Below are 19476 nucleotides of genomic sequence, written 5' to 3'. Positions count from 1 at the left end.
GTCTGGACACTAAACAAGAAGCCAGAGAAGAATAAGCCCAGAATTCATGCCTGTATTAACTCCAAATGCTTCCATGTCCAATGGAAAAGGTAATTAAGAAAAACTAGGAACTTCTAGTTTGGGCCATGAGAGTAGCTAGCACAGGACATCCTCCATTAAAAACAACTAGACATGAAACCTAAAGAGAATCTATGAAACCATTCAGAAGTAACCCATGAAGATCTGTAATCCTTGAGAAAGGAAAGATACATAGAGAATGTCTACATTCATGCCAAGTTCTTCTCCTAGGAAAAGTACTTGGACCACAGTACAGGGAGGAGGAGAGGCACAACGTAACAGTCTTTCTAAATTAAGAGTGAAGAGAGAAAAGTTCAAGACATTATGACAGGATATGAGTGAGGAGAGCCAAGAGTGAAGGCCAGAGGCTTTCATGGTAACTCCCCAAGGGTCTTTCCTTAGACAATTCTGGGTGTCAAATCTGTAAGGCAAAACTCTAGTTCTTATGGCAGCATTAAGAGACTGTGAGTTTAAAAGATATTTGGGAGGTTATGGAGTGTCTGGAATATTTTGCAGTTTGAGTCCAGCCAAAGTAGAAGCACCCTGTAAAATACGTAAGCATTCAGTTGACAACCCACAAAGATATGCCATAAAAGTGAGGGAGGTCTCATACAACCTCTGTCTCAGCCGTGCTGCCCTATGTTTTCAGGATCCATGAATAGCCTTCAGGTGGCAGGGACAGATGGTACCCATGTAAGCAATGACCTCGTTACTTCTCACCAAGTCATATCTAACAATCTCTATTGCAGATACTCCTGTCAGCAGTAGAAACCAAGGATGAACCTCAATATGGTGCACATGTCAAAAGTAGACAATCAAACACGTAGTGACAAATATTCTGCACTGAATTCATTCCATGCTGGAGTGATGACTACCTTAACAGAGCTGGCATCTGCTTTGGATATGGGATAAATTTGTTTACTATAGAATAGCTGTCATTCACACTACTTAAAATTGTCTTACAGGAGATCACATTTAGTATCACCTCAGATCAAGAAACATATTTCATGGTAAAGGATATAAAATAAGTATGCAGCTATGGAAACTGCTAATTTTACCATATATCACATTAATGTCAGTCTGTCTACCACAATGGCCAAAGGACCAGTGTCATAATCAGGGTAGCATACAAATAAGGAACCACAGTCAGATTTAAGGCACTAATTTCCAAGATGTGATATATGCACTCAACAATAGCCACTGCATGATGTGTTAGACCCAACAGCTGGCATACTTAAGTCCTGAATTGAGTGGTGTCAAGTCAGACTGGCCTTTCCAATCACTTCAGTGACCTATTTTCAAATTTGTCTTTTCATTTCTACAAATCTTAGGGTCTACAAAAGCAAAGGAACAGGTTCCTTGGGTGGGAAAGGTGTGATAATTCCACCAAAGACCCTAAGATTTCCCCAATCAGTAAAGCTATGATTGCTGCCTCATCCCTTTGGCATCTCATGCTGATGAATCAAGAGACAACTGGTCACACCCTGAAAGACAGTAACCCAAGTATTGTGAATATCAGCTAAAGCTGCTACTACATAATGAGGGCAAGCAGGACTATGACCAGGACTCGGGGGATTCACTAGATGTCTTTAAGCATGTCAACATCTAGTGACAAAAGGTTGCCTGTGGCAGGCAACTGCATCATTAAGGGGCCAACTGTCTCAGGAATCATGGTTTGACTACCCCACAAGCAAGCAATCTAGATCAGCTGGGATGCTAGTCAAATGTTCAGAAAACCTAAAAAAGTAGAGGAGACAGAAGATGATATAAAATTATAACCTTTTAAACAGTTTCAACTATGAGGGGTCCATTATGTTCCACTAACTCTTCTAATAATTTTATAGTGATTTCAATGAGTCATCAACTTGACTCAAAAACAGACTAGGCAATGTGTTACAGGGTAGATGCAAACTGCTCAAGGGATGGGCTGAAGCAAATGCCACTAGAGCCCTGAAAAAATCCTCTCAGTCTAAGACAAATCTTAGTCTTAATAGTGGTATCTGCAAGCTCAAATGTTAGCATTGTAATGGTATCTGGCCTTCATTGTGAGCAGTGTTCTCTCTCCTGTGTGCCTTCCCTAAGACCACAAAACCTGCTCCAACTGCCTAACTTTCAGATGTACAATTCCGGAATGCATTCTTTGAACTTATTAGGAATTGGGCTCCCATTGTATCTAACAATGACCTCAATAATACATTTTTTGTTCATTTTTCTTCCTTTCCTATCTCATTCTCTCCCATTCCAGTCTTCCTATTCCCAAATAAAGTAATTGTATCAAAGGATCTTGCCTCAAACTTTGTATACTGAAAAATCCATACTAAGAGAAAGGGTACAAGATTTGTAGTTGATAACCCAGCACATACCCAAAAGAAATATATATTGTCCTTCAGTGTCTAAGGAAAATTGATTCCAGGATCTCCCTACAGATACCAAGTCCCAGAAATGCTCTAGTCCATTATATAAAATGGAATAATGTTTGCATATAACATGCATATAATCATCTCTAGATGACTTATAATAACTAAAACAAATGTAACCAATATAAATAGTTGGTATACTATGTTAGTTAGGGAATAATGCCAAGAAAAGAATCTATAAATATTCAGTGCAGTCTCAGTCCATTCTAGGCCTAACTACATTTTTGATCTGCAGGTGGCTGATTCCACAAATGTGGAACCCACAGATACAGAGAAGCTGACTATACACAAGAGAATGTGCATAAGTCCTATACAAATATTAGGCCATTTTACATATGGGATTTGAGCATCTGCCAATTCTGGTACACGCAGGGGTTCCTGCACCCAATCCCAGAGAACACTAAGAGATAACTGTAATTTCAGTAGTAGACAAGTATGCCTGGGCAGTGGATTTGAAATTGTTTGATGGCCATACACAAAGATGTTAATTATTGTCAGGAAATTTCTAGTTAATGGTCATAGTCAGGGTCCCATTTGATTTTTTTTTTTTTAGTTAATATTGTAGACGTGGATGACTGAGTAAATACTTAAACAAATTTTAAGATGACATGCACAGAACACTTGGGTTAACACAGGCCCACAAAACATATTAGGTGTACTACCTTACAATCTAGCAATCCCATTTCTAAGTATATATCATCCAGGGAAAATGAAATAAGTACATTGAAGAGACATCTGTATTCCCATGTTCATGGCAGCATTACTCACAGTAGCCAAGATACGAAATTAACCTAAGTGTCCAACAATGGATGAACAGACAAAGAAAACGCAGTACTTCTAAAAAGAAGCAAATCCTGATATTTGTAATGATATGGATTAACATGGATAATGTTATCCTAAGTGAAGTACACCAGACCCAGAAAGACAAATCTCACATGTGGACTCCAAAATGGTCACTCTCAAGAGGTTCTAGAAGTATCAGGTACTGCCCTTTACCATAAATTTCCATATCCTGCACTATTATAGAAGGTTAAGATTCCAGAAAACTAAAAGACACATACTTACAAGTAACGATATTTCAAATAAAAGCAGTGTGTTGGTGAGAGTGCCAACTTTGCTTGGATAGACTATAGTTTCTACCATTTTCTTACTTATGTTTGCTTAAGGTCTCTAAAACTTTGTACCTTATCTTCTTCAAAAGTCAAACTCACAAGTCACATTATTGTCAATTTTTTTCAATTAATTCCTTAATCTCAGAATGTTATCTCTGTCCATTCCTACATGCCCATTCTATGCACTTTTATTACAGACCACTCTGTTACTATTGTTTATTAGTTTCTACCACTACAATGGAAATATCTTAAGAATTAATTATATCTCAATTTATTCATTTTTGTATATCTTATATGTAATACTGTGACTTATAAAACATATGATGACTAATCATATCACGGGAGAGAGAGTGACAGGATTATAAATGAGGATAATGATAATATATTCAGAGTATCTTAATACTTAATATTTTTACTGTGAAAACTTTTTCACTCAAAAGATGGGATATTTGAAACAAAAGGAATTTCCTTTGAGTATACAGGAATAAAAAAAACAATACCTCAAAACAAATTTTTAAGTTTATATTATAGTTCAAGTCTCTTTTTAAAAATCAGGAAAAAAATATACTGGCATTATGAAGATAAATAGATGAAAAAGTTAAAAAAAATCAGAAAATTAAACACTGAAATTTAATTCACTCAGCATCTTCTCCAGAAGAATTCAGAATAAAAGTGATTATGCTAGAAAAATAGCTAAATAATTTGTATTTAACAATTATGGATTGATATGTCTTATTATAATTAAATCAGAACCCAATGGATGATGTGCAGATATTATCTTTTAAAACAATAATATGAACTATTTTCTAATGTTTTTTGCACATTAATAGCTGTAATACAGTTTCTATCATTTTCTTCTTTGCATAAGTTCTCTAAAAATCTGTACCTGCCATGTGTGAATTTTTAAAAAAACAATAATAATCAAGTGTTTTTCTAATAAATCATACTTTTTCCCATTTGATAAACTCTTCTTTTTACATGAGTTTAAAAATTTACTTATGTACAGCAAAATTAGAAATGAAAATACAAAGGGTATAATTTAATAATTAAAAATTTTTGAAATATTTTGCCTATAACATTCTGCTTCCCAAATTCTTAAGCAAAAATCAGTTACCAACACTTACAAATAACTGATCCTACTAACACTAAATTCACGTAAGTGCTTTAGGATGAGAAAAATGCATTATTCTAATATTAACTACCCAAAGAAAACATAAATCCTAAAATTAATATCCTTTTTTGTTTTCATTTGACAATACTTTGAATTAATCCATATATTATGACATATCTTCCATGTAGTAATATTACAGCACAATAAAATAATTAATGTGAAAAATCAATGTACCTTCAAAATAAACATAAAACAAAAGAAAAGCTACAATTAAACACTATCTTAAAATTTTAGAAGTCAACATAATTTTATCAGATGTTCAGCTACTTTATTTTCATATTTATATCCAAATAGGAAAACAAATAGGAATTAACTGAAATGCATACTTGTGAAACATCATTTTCTACAGTATTTAATAATTTAAATACTGCAACTACATTTCCTAGTATGTCTTTGTTGTCATTTCCAAACATAAAAGACATAAAACATTAAGACACAGAAGTACAGTTAAAAAGAACTCTGGAAAGGCTAGTAAGGTACTTACTGGTTAAATGGCCCCCTCTCTGAAAGAGTTATTACATAATCTTACTCTGGCATTCAAATTCATTTCCAGTAACCCATATAATTAACTGGGTTGTATTCTATGGTAACAAAACAAAACAACAAAAGCACCCCAGTGATAGATAAAACGAACCATTTTTTTTTTCCAGCAGAAACATTCTTCATAATTATAGGAAAAAAATTCTTCGAAAACTGGCAGGGTATTTTTTGGGGAGAAAATAACTCAAAATTTTTCAAAGAGTTTAGATTACAAAGAGTAATATGTAAAATTCTCTGTTCCAAAATAGCTACAAATTAGAGATTAGCTTGTTATGTAAAAGAAATATACAACATTTCCCAGTCTTGAATTAAACTTTAAAATTCAAGATACCAAATTTAAACTCACAGATCTTCATAAATAACAGTATTTCTCAAAATTATTTTCCAATCTCAAAAAAATGAAGACCTCAACATGCTCAATATACATGTACAGATAATGATACATTCAATTTTCCCTTACTTGCATAGGAATTTTCCAAGCTTTCCCAAATAGTCTTTAACTTCTGAAATACTCAGTTCTTTAGAACTACATAACTTATGCTGACTCTTAAGTATAATTGAATAATTATATGGTTCTAAGAAATCAAGCCAATACTCTAAACTTGCTCAATCAAAATTTACCTACAAGGAAGAGTGAAACAGGTGGTATCGCTATACCAGATCTTAAACTATACTACAGAGCAATAGTAACAAAAACAGCATGGTACTGGAACCAAATCAGGCTGGTAGACCAATGGTACAGAATAGAGGACCCAGAGACCAACCCACAAAATTACCACTACCTTATATTAGACAAAGGTGCTAAAAGCATCCAATGGAGAAAGGATAGCATCTTCAACAAATGGTGCTGGGAGAACTGGAAATCCATATGCAACAAAATGAAATTGAATCCCTATCTCTCACCATGCACAAAAGTTAACTCAAAATGGATCAAGGAGCTAGGAATCAAACCAGAGTCTCTGCATCTAATATAAGAAAAAGTTGGCCCTAATTTCCATCAAGTGGGGTTAGGCCCCAAGTTCCTTAATAAGACACCTATAGCATAAGTATTAAAACCAAGAATCAACAAATGGGACGAATTCAAACTAAAACGTTTTTTTCTCAGCAAGAGAAACAAAAGGTAAGATGATTAGGGAGCCTACATCCTGGGAACAAATTTTTACCCCTCACACATCAAATACAGCTCAAGTCTCTAGGGTATACAAAGAACTCAAAAAGTTAAACAACAAAAAAACAAACAACCTAATCAACAAATGGGCCAAGGACCTGAACAGACACTTATCAGAAGAGGATATACAATCAATCAACAAATACAAGAAAAAATGCTCACCATCTCTAGCAATCAGAGAACTGCAAATTAAAACTACTCTAAGATACCATCTCACTCCAGTAAGAATGGCAGCCATTATGAAGTCAAACAACAACAAGGGGAGAGGATGCAGGGAGAAAGGTACACTCATACATTGCTGGTGGGACTGCAAATTAGTGCAGCCAATTTGGAAAGCAGTATGGAGATTCCTTGGAAAGCTGGAAGTGGCACCACCATTTGACCCAGCTATTCCTCTTCTTGGACTATACCCAAATGACCTAAAAACGGCATACTACAGGGACACAGCCACATGAGTATTTATAGCAGCACAATTCACAATAGCTAGACTGTGGAGCCAACCTAGATGCCCTTCAATGGATGAATGGATAAAAAAAAAAATGTGGCATTTACACACAATGGAATATTACTCAGCACTAAAAAATAAAAAAGATCATGGCATTTGCAGGGAAATGGATGGCATTAGAGCAGATTATGCTAAGTGAAGTTAGCCAATCCCTAAAAAATCAAATGCCAAATGTCTTCTCTGATATAAGGGGGGCGACTCAAAATGGGATAGGGAGGAAGAACATGAGAAGATTACCTCTAGATAGGGAAGAGAGGTGGGAAGAAAAGGGAGGGAGAAGGGGAATTGCATGGAAAATGGAAGGAGACCCTCATCGTTATACAGAATACATGTATGACGATGTGAGGAAAAAAAAAAGAAGTGTGTCACACTAGATTGGGTAGAGAGAAGTGATGGGAGGGGAAGGGGGGAAAGGAAGGACAGCAGAATAAAATAGACACTATTACTGCTGTATGTATATAGGTGACTGCATGACCTATGTGATTCTGCAACCTGTACACTCAGAAAAATGAGAAATTATACCCCATCTGATTCAAATGTATGATATGTCAAGATCATTGTACTGTCATGTGTAACTAATTAAAACAAATTAAAAAATATTTAAAAATGAAGAAAAAACTTTATCTGCAAAATAAAAACATGAATCAAAATGGGAAGGCACCAAATTAAAAAGCTTCTGTACAGCAAAGGAAACAAGAACATGAAGAAAGAGCCTATGAAATGGAAGAAAATCTTTGCTAGCTACTTTTCTGATGGAGGATTAATATCCAGAATATATAAAGAGCTCAAAAAACTTCACACACACACACCAAAAGCAAACAAAAAACATATAATCTAATCAATAAATGTGGAAATGAACTAAATAGACATTTCTCAAAAGAAGAAATACAAAAGGCCAACACATATATTTTTGAAAAGTTCAACATCCTTAGCAATGGGAGAAATTCAATCAAAACGATATAGAGATTTCATCTCATCAGAATTAGAATGGCAGTCATTGATAATATAAATAATAATACAGGTTGGCAAAGATGTGGGGAGAAAAGAACACTTATACATTGTTGGTGGGACTGCAAATTAGTAATTTCCACTTTGGAAATCAATATGGAGAATCCTTAAAAGATTAGATATGGAACTACCATATGACCCAGTTATTCCACTATTGTTATTTACCCAAAAGAACTAAAAGCAGCATTTTCCAATGTTTATAGCAGCACAATTCACAACAGCCTCACTAGTAAATGGATGGAACTGGAGAACATTATGTTAAGTGAAATAAGCCAGACTCAGAAAGTCAGTTCACAATAGCTAAACTGTGGAGCCTAGATGCCCTTCAGTAGATGAATGGATAAAGAAAGTTTGGCATATATACACAATGGAATATTCCTCAGCAATAAAAGAGAATAAGATCATGGCATTTGCAGGTAAATGGATGGCATTGGAGAAGATAATGCAAAGTGAAGTTAGCCAATCCCCAAAAAACAAATTCTAAATGTTTTCTTTGCTATAAGGAGGCTGATTCATAGTGGGGTAGGGAGGGGGAGCATGGGAGGAATAGACGAACTCTAGATAGGGCAGGGGGTGGGAGGGGAAGGGAAGGGGTAGGGGGTTAGCAAGGATGGTGGAATGTGATAGACATCATTATCCAAAGTACATGTATGAAGACACGATTTGGTGTCAACATACTTTATATACAACCAGAGATCCAGAGAACTGTGCTTATGTGTGTAACAGAATTGTAATGCATTCTGCTGTCATTTATTTTTTTAAAATCAATTAAAAAAGAAAGTCATAGGTCAAATGTTTTCTCTCATATACAGAAGCTATAGCCAAATAAGGAAAAAAGTGAAGAACTCTTTTTTGCATAAAAAATAGAAGATAGATTAGTACATTAGAAGACAGAGATAGAAGAAGGAGAAGGAGAAGGGATGGAAAAAGGGAGAAACTGTGGAAAGAAATTGACCAAATTTTGCTTTAAAGCACCAACTAAAGAGACAATAAATAAATAGAAAAAAGACAAGCAGTGAAGGAGGAAAAAGGGAAGGAGGGGAGAAAGGAAGAGAAAGAGGAAGTGTTGGAAATGGAGCCAATTATAGTCCATGCATTTATGATTATATTAAAATAAATGAATCCCGCTATTATCTGTAACTAAACCCCACTATTATCTGTAACTAAACCCCACTATTATCTGTAACTAAACCCCACTATTATCTGTAACTAAACCCCACTATTATCTGTAACTAAAACATTTTTTTCTAAAACATTTTTAAAACATAAAACAAATTCCAGTTCCCAAGTAACTTCAATGACAAAATATGGATCCTCCTTCCCACTCGATAACTGTGTTCATGACTGTCAGAAATATCCACAAATTTAAGAGGGGGAAAAAAGTCAACCTAAATGTACAATAGAGATGGCAAGAGTCTGGGAGTGTTGAGGGCAGGGGTAGAAAGAAATTGGATTTGGTAGGTGCATACTATATGCACGTGTGGAAATACAACACTAAATCCCATTAATATGTACAACTAATATATACTAATAAAAATAAAGATTAACAACAAAAATATAAAATCAAATGAAAAATAGATATAAAATAAAATAAAAGAAAGAAAAATATAACGGCAGAGTTAAAGACAGAGAAGAACAGATTAAGTCTGATCTCTCCTTTATATCCTTTAAATAAACATCAGTCCTACAAGCACTTTCTATTCAGCAACCACAGTTGCAATTATGACTCTGCAAAGTAGCCACTGAAACAAATATTTTAGTAAGAAAGACACCTGAAAAATATCAGTAGGTTAAGGTCAAATGATATCCACTGACTTTGAAACCACAACCTCAAAGGACTGTTACCAAACAAAATATTTCCAAGATACAGAAAGTTGGTGATCCACATTTCCTAAGTTACTGAAAACAAAGCATCACATTCTTGGTCACAGAAAATTTCTACAAATTTAAACATTGTCTCTTGGGGAAATAATCTGAAAATTGAGATTCCTTTAACATGTTTTCATCGTTAGAGGTTGTTGTCCTTGTGCTTACCACGTTATTCTAGAACTGGAGCATCTAAAACAAGACAGTAATGATTTGGTATCCTATTTATCATTTGTTGTCAAACGGATGCATAAATGATCTGAGGTTTCATCTTCCTCTACTGAAAAACAAACAAATATTAATATGTCATAATTTTCAAAGTATTGTGGGTCTTAGTGACTTACTTGAGACTTATGTTTAAAGTCCTACCATCAACAGGATTTTTTACTTAATTCCTAAAAATCAAAATATAAAGGGTAAAGAGGGAACAAAACAGGAACAAGTTATACAGATATACTGTGTATATATTTATACATAAAAACTAAAACATCTTTATTTAGTCATTTAACAATATATATCCAGGTAGAATAAATACATACAACCTATTCTTTATGTAGAACTATAATTGTTTCTCTTAATCATAAATCTATATTTTGAATAAAAATTTAATCATTAATGCAACCATTATATTGTGTGTCTGTATCTCACCCTAAGTATTTCAGACTCTTGCATGGCAATATTGTTTTAATTTCAATCCCAGAAACAAAAATGAAACTTATATATTATATCATGAAAATACTTTCAAAAAATTAGCAGCTTTACTCAGATGTTATTATTTCTAACATGAGCACTGACTATATGACAGGTACTACTGAAAATGTTTATAGGTTTTTAACTTATTTAATCCCCATGATCAGCCAATGGGGTAATAAAGAAACAGAGGCAAAAAGAAGTTAAAAAGTTTACCCATAATTTTATAATTAATAAGGGATGAAGCAAGTATTCAAACTCAGGGACTCAGACCTTACTACCCATACTTACCATCAATGCAAGTAACTCATAAATCTGTTATCACTCACTAGTTTTGTATTATAAATATTAAGTCTGATATTTTGTATGTCTAGCTATTACCTAAAATTTTAAATGTCAAACTCCTCTCTAGAAATGGGCCATCATTCCAGATTTCTTTCAAAGATGTCTTCCAGTTAAATAAACAGCTACAGGAGAATAGGCACACATCACTATAAAGCACTGTCTCATTGCCCAAGGGTTACCAGATATTTTTGTGCTTTTTTCTAAATTGTTGGTATATTTTCCAGTTCCCACAACTGTCTATTCAAGGACTTCCAGGCAACAACAAGAATGCAGGCAAACAAACAATTTTTTTTTAAATGAAAAACATCTTGGACAAAAAGACAAGCAAATTTTGTTCTCAAAAAAAAAAATGTCTGCAAATAACAATTACCCCTAATAGGCTGAAACTATGGAAAAGTCAAGAAACCAATTTTCTAAATGTATAGTGAACCATTTTCTATCAGTAGAACAATACATGACCAAAAATTTTAAAATGCATCACACATCTAGGTCATTTGTAACATGTTACTTTTAGTATAACATTTACTCAAGTTTGACCCAGGATTATTGCAGTCTATTTTAAGTATGGTCTAAACTCCAAACTTACATACTCTCACAAAATAATTCAAGAAGTTACCCACAATATGGTCTAGAACAGTGGTCCCCAACTTTGGTGTATCAGAATCACTCAAGGAGCTTATCCCAATGCTATAGCCCTTCATCAATTAAAACAGAATATCTGAAAAAGGGACACAGGCTTCAAATTTTTTTTTTAAATTTCCTTTGTTAATTTTAGTAGAGCTGTACTACGCATTAAATGAGCTAATACATATAAACACTTAGCATAGTGCCTAGAATAAAACAAGCGCTCAAAACTGGGAGCTGCTTGTATCACTCATAATCATTGCTACAGTAATGAAACATTCAAAAGTTAGGATAAAAGGGCCAATTTGAAATCATTTATCAATTCCACGATAAAATATCTAAATATGAATTCAAGTGAAACACTTTTTTTTGCAGTGCTGCAGACTGAACCCAAGGGTTTACCCCTGAACTACATCCCAGCTTTTTATTTATTTTTTTTTATTTTGAGATAGAATCTTATTAATAAGTTGCCTGGGCTGGGCTCAAACTTGGCGATCCTCCTGCCTCAACCGCCCAAGTTGGTGGGATTACAGATGTGCACCACCACACCCAGCTTCATATGAAACACTTTCCAAGAGTACATCAATAAAAACAAGACATCTCTATTCACTGAAAGAATATGACCTATTATTGTGCTGGTTATAATATGGGAATATGGAATAAATTCTATTTATAAAGTCAGAACAATCATTAAGCAGGGACAGTCATTATAGCCTACAAAATCCTCAGTAATTAATCCACTGAGAAAATGAATATAATCAGATAATACTACATTATATAAAACCAGATAATACCATAGTACATAAATATTAAAATTTTAACATTTTAGAATCAGTCTGATATCTAAAAAGTTTAAGAGAAAATATGCTAGAGTTGGTTTACTCTATATATTTTAAGTGTTTAGCAACATCCCTGAAGCACTCTCAAGGAAACTTGGAAGATAAAATTCATCTTACATAACAGAAATTTGGTTCTTCAAAATCAGCCTGGGAAGTTCCCTAACAATAGCATGATTTATCAACCTGAAATGTAGGGATCTTGGGAGTTTTGTGAAACCCTTGAAATAATTTGTAAATGTCATGCCAGTGTGGTTAAAATCCTCAACTTTCATTATATTCTGAAAAGTTCACCATTCAAAAAGGTGAAAATATTGAAACATTTTATAATCCAAATTATTATACCCAGTATATCAATTTACTCATATTTTCAATTGTTTCCTTGCAATTTGATATTTTCAATTTGGGTTATTTCAGCACATTCGAACTTAAAGAATCAAAAACAGAGTCTAAAGAATCTACTTATAAAAAAAATGGCTACTTACCCTGTAAATTTTCTGATATAATTTTTTCATTAACTTGCAATGCTTTTACTCCTATCCTTAAATCCAATGTGTTATTTTCTTGTACTTCTTCAGATTGTAGTTTTTCAAAAATACTTTCAATCCAGTTGGTATTATTTTTCAAACAATCAGGCAGTTCCCAAAATGAAGTTGCTGCACATGTATCAAACATAGTGGTACTTTGGGGATTATGTTTTCCACTACCAACTTTATTTCTCAGTGTTAAATTTCTAGAAGCCAATTTTTTCCTAATATGTATTTTCCTTAAGAGGCTCTTATAGACATCTTTCCTTTTTATAGGTTTCTGCTTTTTCAGCTTTTGGTTCTCAGCACACATACAATTTATATGTTCTTTTCTGAAACAATTTTGATCTAACAATGCACAAAAAGGCTTATTCTGTAATTTATATTGGATTTTAGTAGATCCAGTAGTCGTAATTGCATCAAGATGAGCTGAATCCTTAGAATACATTGCAAGACCAGATGCAACTAATATATCTGCCAAACTGTTTTTCTCATGAAAGACATCTACTTTCAGTTTTGTTTCAAAATCACATTCCCTAAACTGAAAAACTAAGCCTGGTTTGCTTAGAAAATCTTGAAAAAAACTTTTGACTTCTTCATTCCAATGTTTCCCTGTAATAGGTAAGATGCCATGTAAGATACATGGATAACTCAGCCTTGGCAAATTCAGAAGTTCCTCAGGAACAACTTTAAGATTTATTATGTCTGAATAAGTTATATAAAGAGAAAATCCATAGTCAATGAACACAAGATGTAAAGACCTATCATGGACTTCCGAAATTTCTACTCTATTCCATTGATCTTCCAACTCATATTTGAATAAACAACTAGAACCAGGAATTATGAGCTCTTGAGGCAATGTTTGTAAGGTTTCAGGTAGATCAGAAAGCAACATAAAAATATATTTCATTGTGTCAAAGAAATCCTCCAACTGAACACAGAAGTCTGAAGGATCAGAAACAGCAGTGGCAATACCAGAATACTGCCGACCATTTTGGAGTTGTGCCCAAGTAAAGGATCTTATTGCACATGATGACATAAGAGTCTGAGATTCCATGTTGAAAATTATTCCTGAAGATTGAAGTTTGTTTTCTTCAACCTGATCCATATTGAAATTTAAATATTCCAAAAGTAACATGCCATCTACCAAAATTTCTACTTCCCAAGCAGAGTCTAAATATTTCAGGAAGAGAACATTTATTTCCAAATGAGCAAATAAACACACAATGGACTCAAATGGTTTGTTCCTAGAATTTTCAAACCAAATCCATTTACAAGGCACAGCTTGTTGTGGAATATTTCTGATTTCACCACTAAGCCCCTTGGTATTATTTAAAGGCACTACTTCACATCTACCATGATCTACTAAAAAAACAAGCACTTTCCCATCAATACACTTTTTTTCTACTTTTGATCGGTACCACTTTAAAGTTTTTTTAGATTTTGCCAGGCATTCTAAACCTTTTTCAACATTTTCCATTGATAAGAAAGAAGGGTTTTGTTCTTCTTTAGCAATTAATAATGTTAAATCTGATAAGATTTTTTTATTTTTGGACAACTTCACATAAAATCTTCCACTCTTTGAAACATAAAGTATTTCAGCTTTTTCAAGCTGACCGGGTTTTAACTCCTCAAAAGGAATTTTCACCAGCTCCTGGTAGGAAGGCTGAAGGCTCACAGAACTTTCAGATTCACTTGATCTTCCTTTTTTCAATTCATCATCAACACCAAGACTCACCTTCTGAGAGACAACAGGAGGCATTTGCAATACTGTCTTCTGTAGTTTTGAACATGCTGTCCATTTCAGTAGTTCATTAATGACACATTTGTCATCACAGATTATATTCACTTCCCATTTCTGGTCATGCTTTTTCAAAAATTCACAAGAAACTGTTTTGTTATTTACTCTTGAAACAAAATAATCCACAGTTTTGCTGTCCCATATCTCATTGGGCTCATTCCATTTTACTCCACTAAGAAAAGAATGGATTCCTAGTGGAGGGATAGCTAAGAATTCCTTCTCAAGTTCATAAATTTTAGATGCGCTTACTATTGCAGTATTGCCATAATCTATAAATTCTACTTCAAAAGAATTATCTGGCAAAATTTTCTTAATTACTGCTCTGTAAATGGCACTGTCACCAGAGTACTCTGCAACGACAAGATCTCCCACCAGCAGTTTAACTGAATTTTGCTTTTTCACTCTGTTTTCTTTTCTTTCATTTAGAGCATCTGCAAGTCTAATGATTATATTTTCACTCTCCGCAAGCTGAATATGAAAACTTGCTGGATTACTGATATTAGATACATACCCTTTTACTTGAGCATTCAAGTAAATTTGGGGTTGAGGAAGGTCTTTGGTCTGTGGTCTAATAAGGTTATGTGGGTTTTGTGAGGCTGTTTGAGTTAACCCACCAATAAATGACTGAGATACAACCTTTACCGATTTTTGGCCCACATCACTTTCATCAAGAATATGTGCACATCCAGGGACAATTTTTACACTTTTATTTTTAAGTCCATCATTCAATGACTTCTTTACTTTGTTTTTAGACACAGGTTCAATTTTGTAACAAACTGATGGTTTCAAAAGCCTGGCATATATACTTTTAGGATGCACTAATTTATCTGTTTTGTTTTCAGAATATGTTACTAGACTACTTTTACTTTTCACATTATGGTGATAGTTTTTTTCTATTTTGCTTTTCAGAGAAGCAGCAAGCCTCTTATTCTCACTTAATTTATGAGTCTTTTCCCCATGCTGTGCTTGGTCAGAATGTTTTTTTCCATAAGCATGAAGCAACATTTTAATTTTCTGATTTATATGTTGATACCCATCATATAATTCTATACCAAGCTGGCCATCTGACTCCCTGGACAATATTACTGCCTTCAGTGGTTTTCCCAAGAAATTGTTTTCAAACCAGCTATTGATTTCTGCTGGAATATCTATGTCTCTAAGATCTGATAAAAAACACTTAATAGCTTGCATAGGTATAAATAGCAACTCTGGAAACTGACTTGAAATGGCCCTCAACATGTTTTCTTCTACTAACTGCTTATTTCCAAAATCCACAAAATAAACTAGAAAGTCAGATGATGAATCTGTTCGCTTTGCTAAAGCTCTATATGAGAGACCATCTTCCACATATTTACATATGCACAACCTCATTTTATTAGAATCATATTTTGGACAATTTTTGAGGCTAATCATCTCTGTGATTTTTGTTTCTAGCATCTCCAGATCTTTATCATTTCTACTAAGCTGGCAATAAAACTTTTGGGGACTGTATATATGAGATATATACACTTCTTCTTCACTTCCAATTTTTATGTTAAAGGAAGAATAATAGAAACTGTAAAGACTAACTGAGGATGAAAGTGGCTTTGATAACATGCTATATTGTGCAGAGCCACAATTAATAAATTCTTTTGCACTAGTAAATGAGGATCTTAAATCCACTAAATTACATAAACAGTTTGGATGTTTAAGAACTAAAGCATAGATAATACAAGTCAATAATCCTTTAGATGAAGTAATAAAATTTCCAAAGTCTCTGGATGTTTCTCTTGTCCAACTAAATAATTTACAACTAATGGGTTCAACTAAACAGTTAAGACAACATCTGAAGGCCTGACCTTCTAAAAAAAGAAAATTTGGATTAATTGCACAAAGATCTTTAATTAAAACTCTTTCTTGGTAACCATAGTCAACAAATATTACATCAACTTCTTTTTTTGATACATGTGTCAAAACAGCAGCTCTATACCACTTTCTATCTTTGGAATACTTAGCAACACAAGCAATCTGACCAATCTGATAAGGATCAGAATGAATGCTATAATAATTCTGTATTTCTTCCATCAGTAATTTTAGGTCTTCTAACTTACATTGTAGTTGGCATGAAAAATCACCTGGGCCATAATAATAAGAGCATTTAACTTCAAGAACTGTTCCTGGTTTAAACATATATTCCTTATATGTCCATGATGACCTAGGTGCCACAGACAAGGTGAAAAAATTTTTAAAATCTGAGAAATTAACAGTTGGTGACTCAGACAAAGGTGAGCAATTTTCTTCCAGCTTATTTGATTGCTGCTTTTTAGACTTAGGTCCTTCAAGAAGGGCAGACACAACTTTCTGAATATTAACTTTGTTATTGGATTTTAAATTTAAAACAGAATATTCACTTTCAGATTTTGGAAAACATTCGGGTTCTACTTCCCAATATTCTGCATATCCAGCTTGTAACATAAGAGAGACAACATCAATATTTTCTGAGGCTTCGATACTCTGAATATTTACAGTGTACTTGTCATCTTTTTTTGCTATAACTTGAAGCAAAATTTCTTTGTTCAAAACAATTTTTTTAAAATAATCAATTGCTGCCTTTACCCATAAATCTTCAACAGGAAATATATGTGCAAGTGAACAGCACATGGCTAAGGCAGGCAACTCACAAAATTCTGGAAGCAAAATTTTTACATCAAAAAATGGTATGGAATCAGTATTTCCATAATCCAAAAAATAAACATTAATCTCATAACCATTAATTTCAGTTATGACAGCTCTGTAAAAACATCTGTCCTTGCTGTATCTAGCACAACAAAATAATCCAGGTTCAGGATTTCTTAGAATTAGTTCATCGTTTTCACACAAATCATAAAATTTGTTTATATTTTTCATTATATCTTGAAATTCATTCTGATGGGCATTGGTACGCACCCAAAAATTTGATGGGTTTAATACATATGCTACAAAAGCTACATAGGCAGCCTCCACCTCCATTTCTACAGTTTTAATAGGAAAACCTACTTTTAAAATGTCTCTTTTATTTAGACAGTGTACTGACTGTTCAGTATTTCCAATAAAACCTTCAGTTGCAAAGCTGTTTACATCAGAAGTACTTGTCTCACTCAAAGTATTAGAGATTTTTGGATCAGACACTGGACAAAATACTTGTGTGTCTACAGTCTTCAGGAGACATTTAGAATTAATTGTAGACTCTTGAGCTTGTAATGTTACATAATACAAATGCTCATCCTTATTGAAGCAATCAATGTGTGCATATACTATTTGTCCTAATAAAGCTTGTTTAAATACACTCAGTTGAAGTTTTCTCGCATCTCTATCTGGACTGTGTAAATATGTCAGAGAACATGGAAATGAAAATAATGGTACTAAAATAAAATCCTGTTTCAGCTTCTTTACGTGAATTGAGGGTATAGCCTCACTACTGCCGTAATCCATAAACCAAATTTTTACTTGATTATTGGGCAAGAGTTGTTGAAGAATTCCTCTATGCCACTGTCCATTTCTCCTTTTGGCAACACAAAGTAGTCCAAAATTATCACAAGTGGGGCTAGTTTCTTGACTGATAATATCATAATGCAAAGTCATACATACTGTCAGGTTTTCTAGCTCTGGAATCCATTTAATTAATTGACAATAAAACTTACTTGGGCTCAATGCTGATGATACCTTTACACTTTCAAAACTTCCTACTGACAAAGATGGCTGCAAATTATCCAGAATATGTTGAACATCAAGTAAAGTATCATTATTACTTAATGGTAATTCAGATTCTTTATGTTGTAATAAATCTGGCATTTGTTGAGGGAATTCTTTTAACATTTCCACAATAAGACGAAATGAATCTCCATCAATAAATCTCCCTAATTGTAATTCAAGAGCCTGGGATATAACTTTTGGCACTTCAAGAAGAATCATTTGCAAAGGCAAAATAGCTTGCACATAACCTTTCAGTTGTATTCCTACTAATGACTTGAAATAATTCAAAGCCTTAGGAGACCATTTTTCCCCAAGTGGAAGTATATTGGCAAAAATTCCAAAAACTACGCGTGGTGGTAGATCAAATAAATTATCACAGGCTGAAGCAACATGCATACTATCAACTCTTAGCTCTTCTCCACGATCTATGAGGAGTACCGTGTACAGTTCGTTTTTCTTGTCTACAACTCTTCCTCTCTGCCATTCTCCAGTTGCTCTTTCTTCTACCAAACAAAGTTCATCAATGTTTACATTATTTTTTACTTTTGGAATATGTTGTATTTCCCTCTGCAATATGTGGTAGTCAAACTCACATTCACTATTATTTCTGCCTTGAAATTTCACCAGAATATTCTTGGGAAGACATTCAATATGTGATACTGTCAGATCCACATCTAAAAATGTCGGGAACAGAGATGTAGAATCCATTTTCTAGAAATCAAATAAGTATGAATTAGCTTCTAAACAGATAACTTCCAAATTAAATACAATGAGCCTTACATAAATTTGGTATATAAACATGTCTTAAAAATAATTCTATGCCCGTATTTCATCAAATTAAACATGCTGGCAAAAATTATATATACCAGACAAGATATTAGTTAGATAAACAAAATATAACAGTCCACTACCTCCTGCATTTTTAAAAAAATCCACTGAAATAACAAGAAATCAAAATAAAAAATAAGGAGGAGTCAGATACGATAGTGCACACCAGTAATCCCAGTGACTCAGGAGGCCGAGAAAAGAGGACTGAAAGTTCAAAGTCAGTCTCAACAATTTTTAAAGACCCTCAGCAATTTAGCAAGACCCTGGGGA

At 33.7% G+C, this 19476-nt stretch overlaps 1 protein-coding gene across 1 annotated transcript; it reads right to left on the bottom strand.

The window, feature by feature from the left end:
• Positions 1-12881: 12881 nt before the first annotated feature.
• On the bottom strand, positions 12882-19086 carry Tdrd15 (tudor domain containing 15). The gene is made up of 2 exons (XM_077791734.1): positions 13182-19086; positions 12882-12937 (listed from the first exon to the last, which is right to left on the bottom strand). Exons 1-2 carry the CDS (start codon positions 19084-19086, stop codon positions 12882-12884), a joined length of 5961 nt encoding a protein of 1986 aa, XP_077647860.1.
• Positions 19087-19476: the final 390 nt, after the last annotated feature.

This window comes from Urocitellus parryii, chromosome 12 (assembly GCF_045843805.1).
Source record: "Urocitellus parryii isolate mUroPar1 chromosome 12, mUroPar1.hap1, whole genome shotgun sequence".
NCBI classification, from domain to species: Eukaryota; Metazoa; Chordata; class Mammalia; order Rodentia; family Sciuridae; genus Urocitellus; species Urocitellus parryii.
Note: the sequence above shows the minus strand (reverse complement) of the source record. Positions and strands in the feature narration are given on the sequence as shown.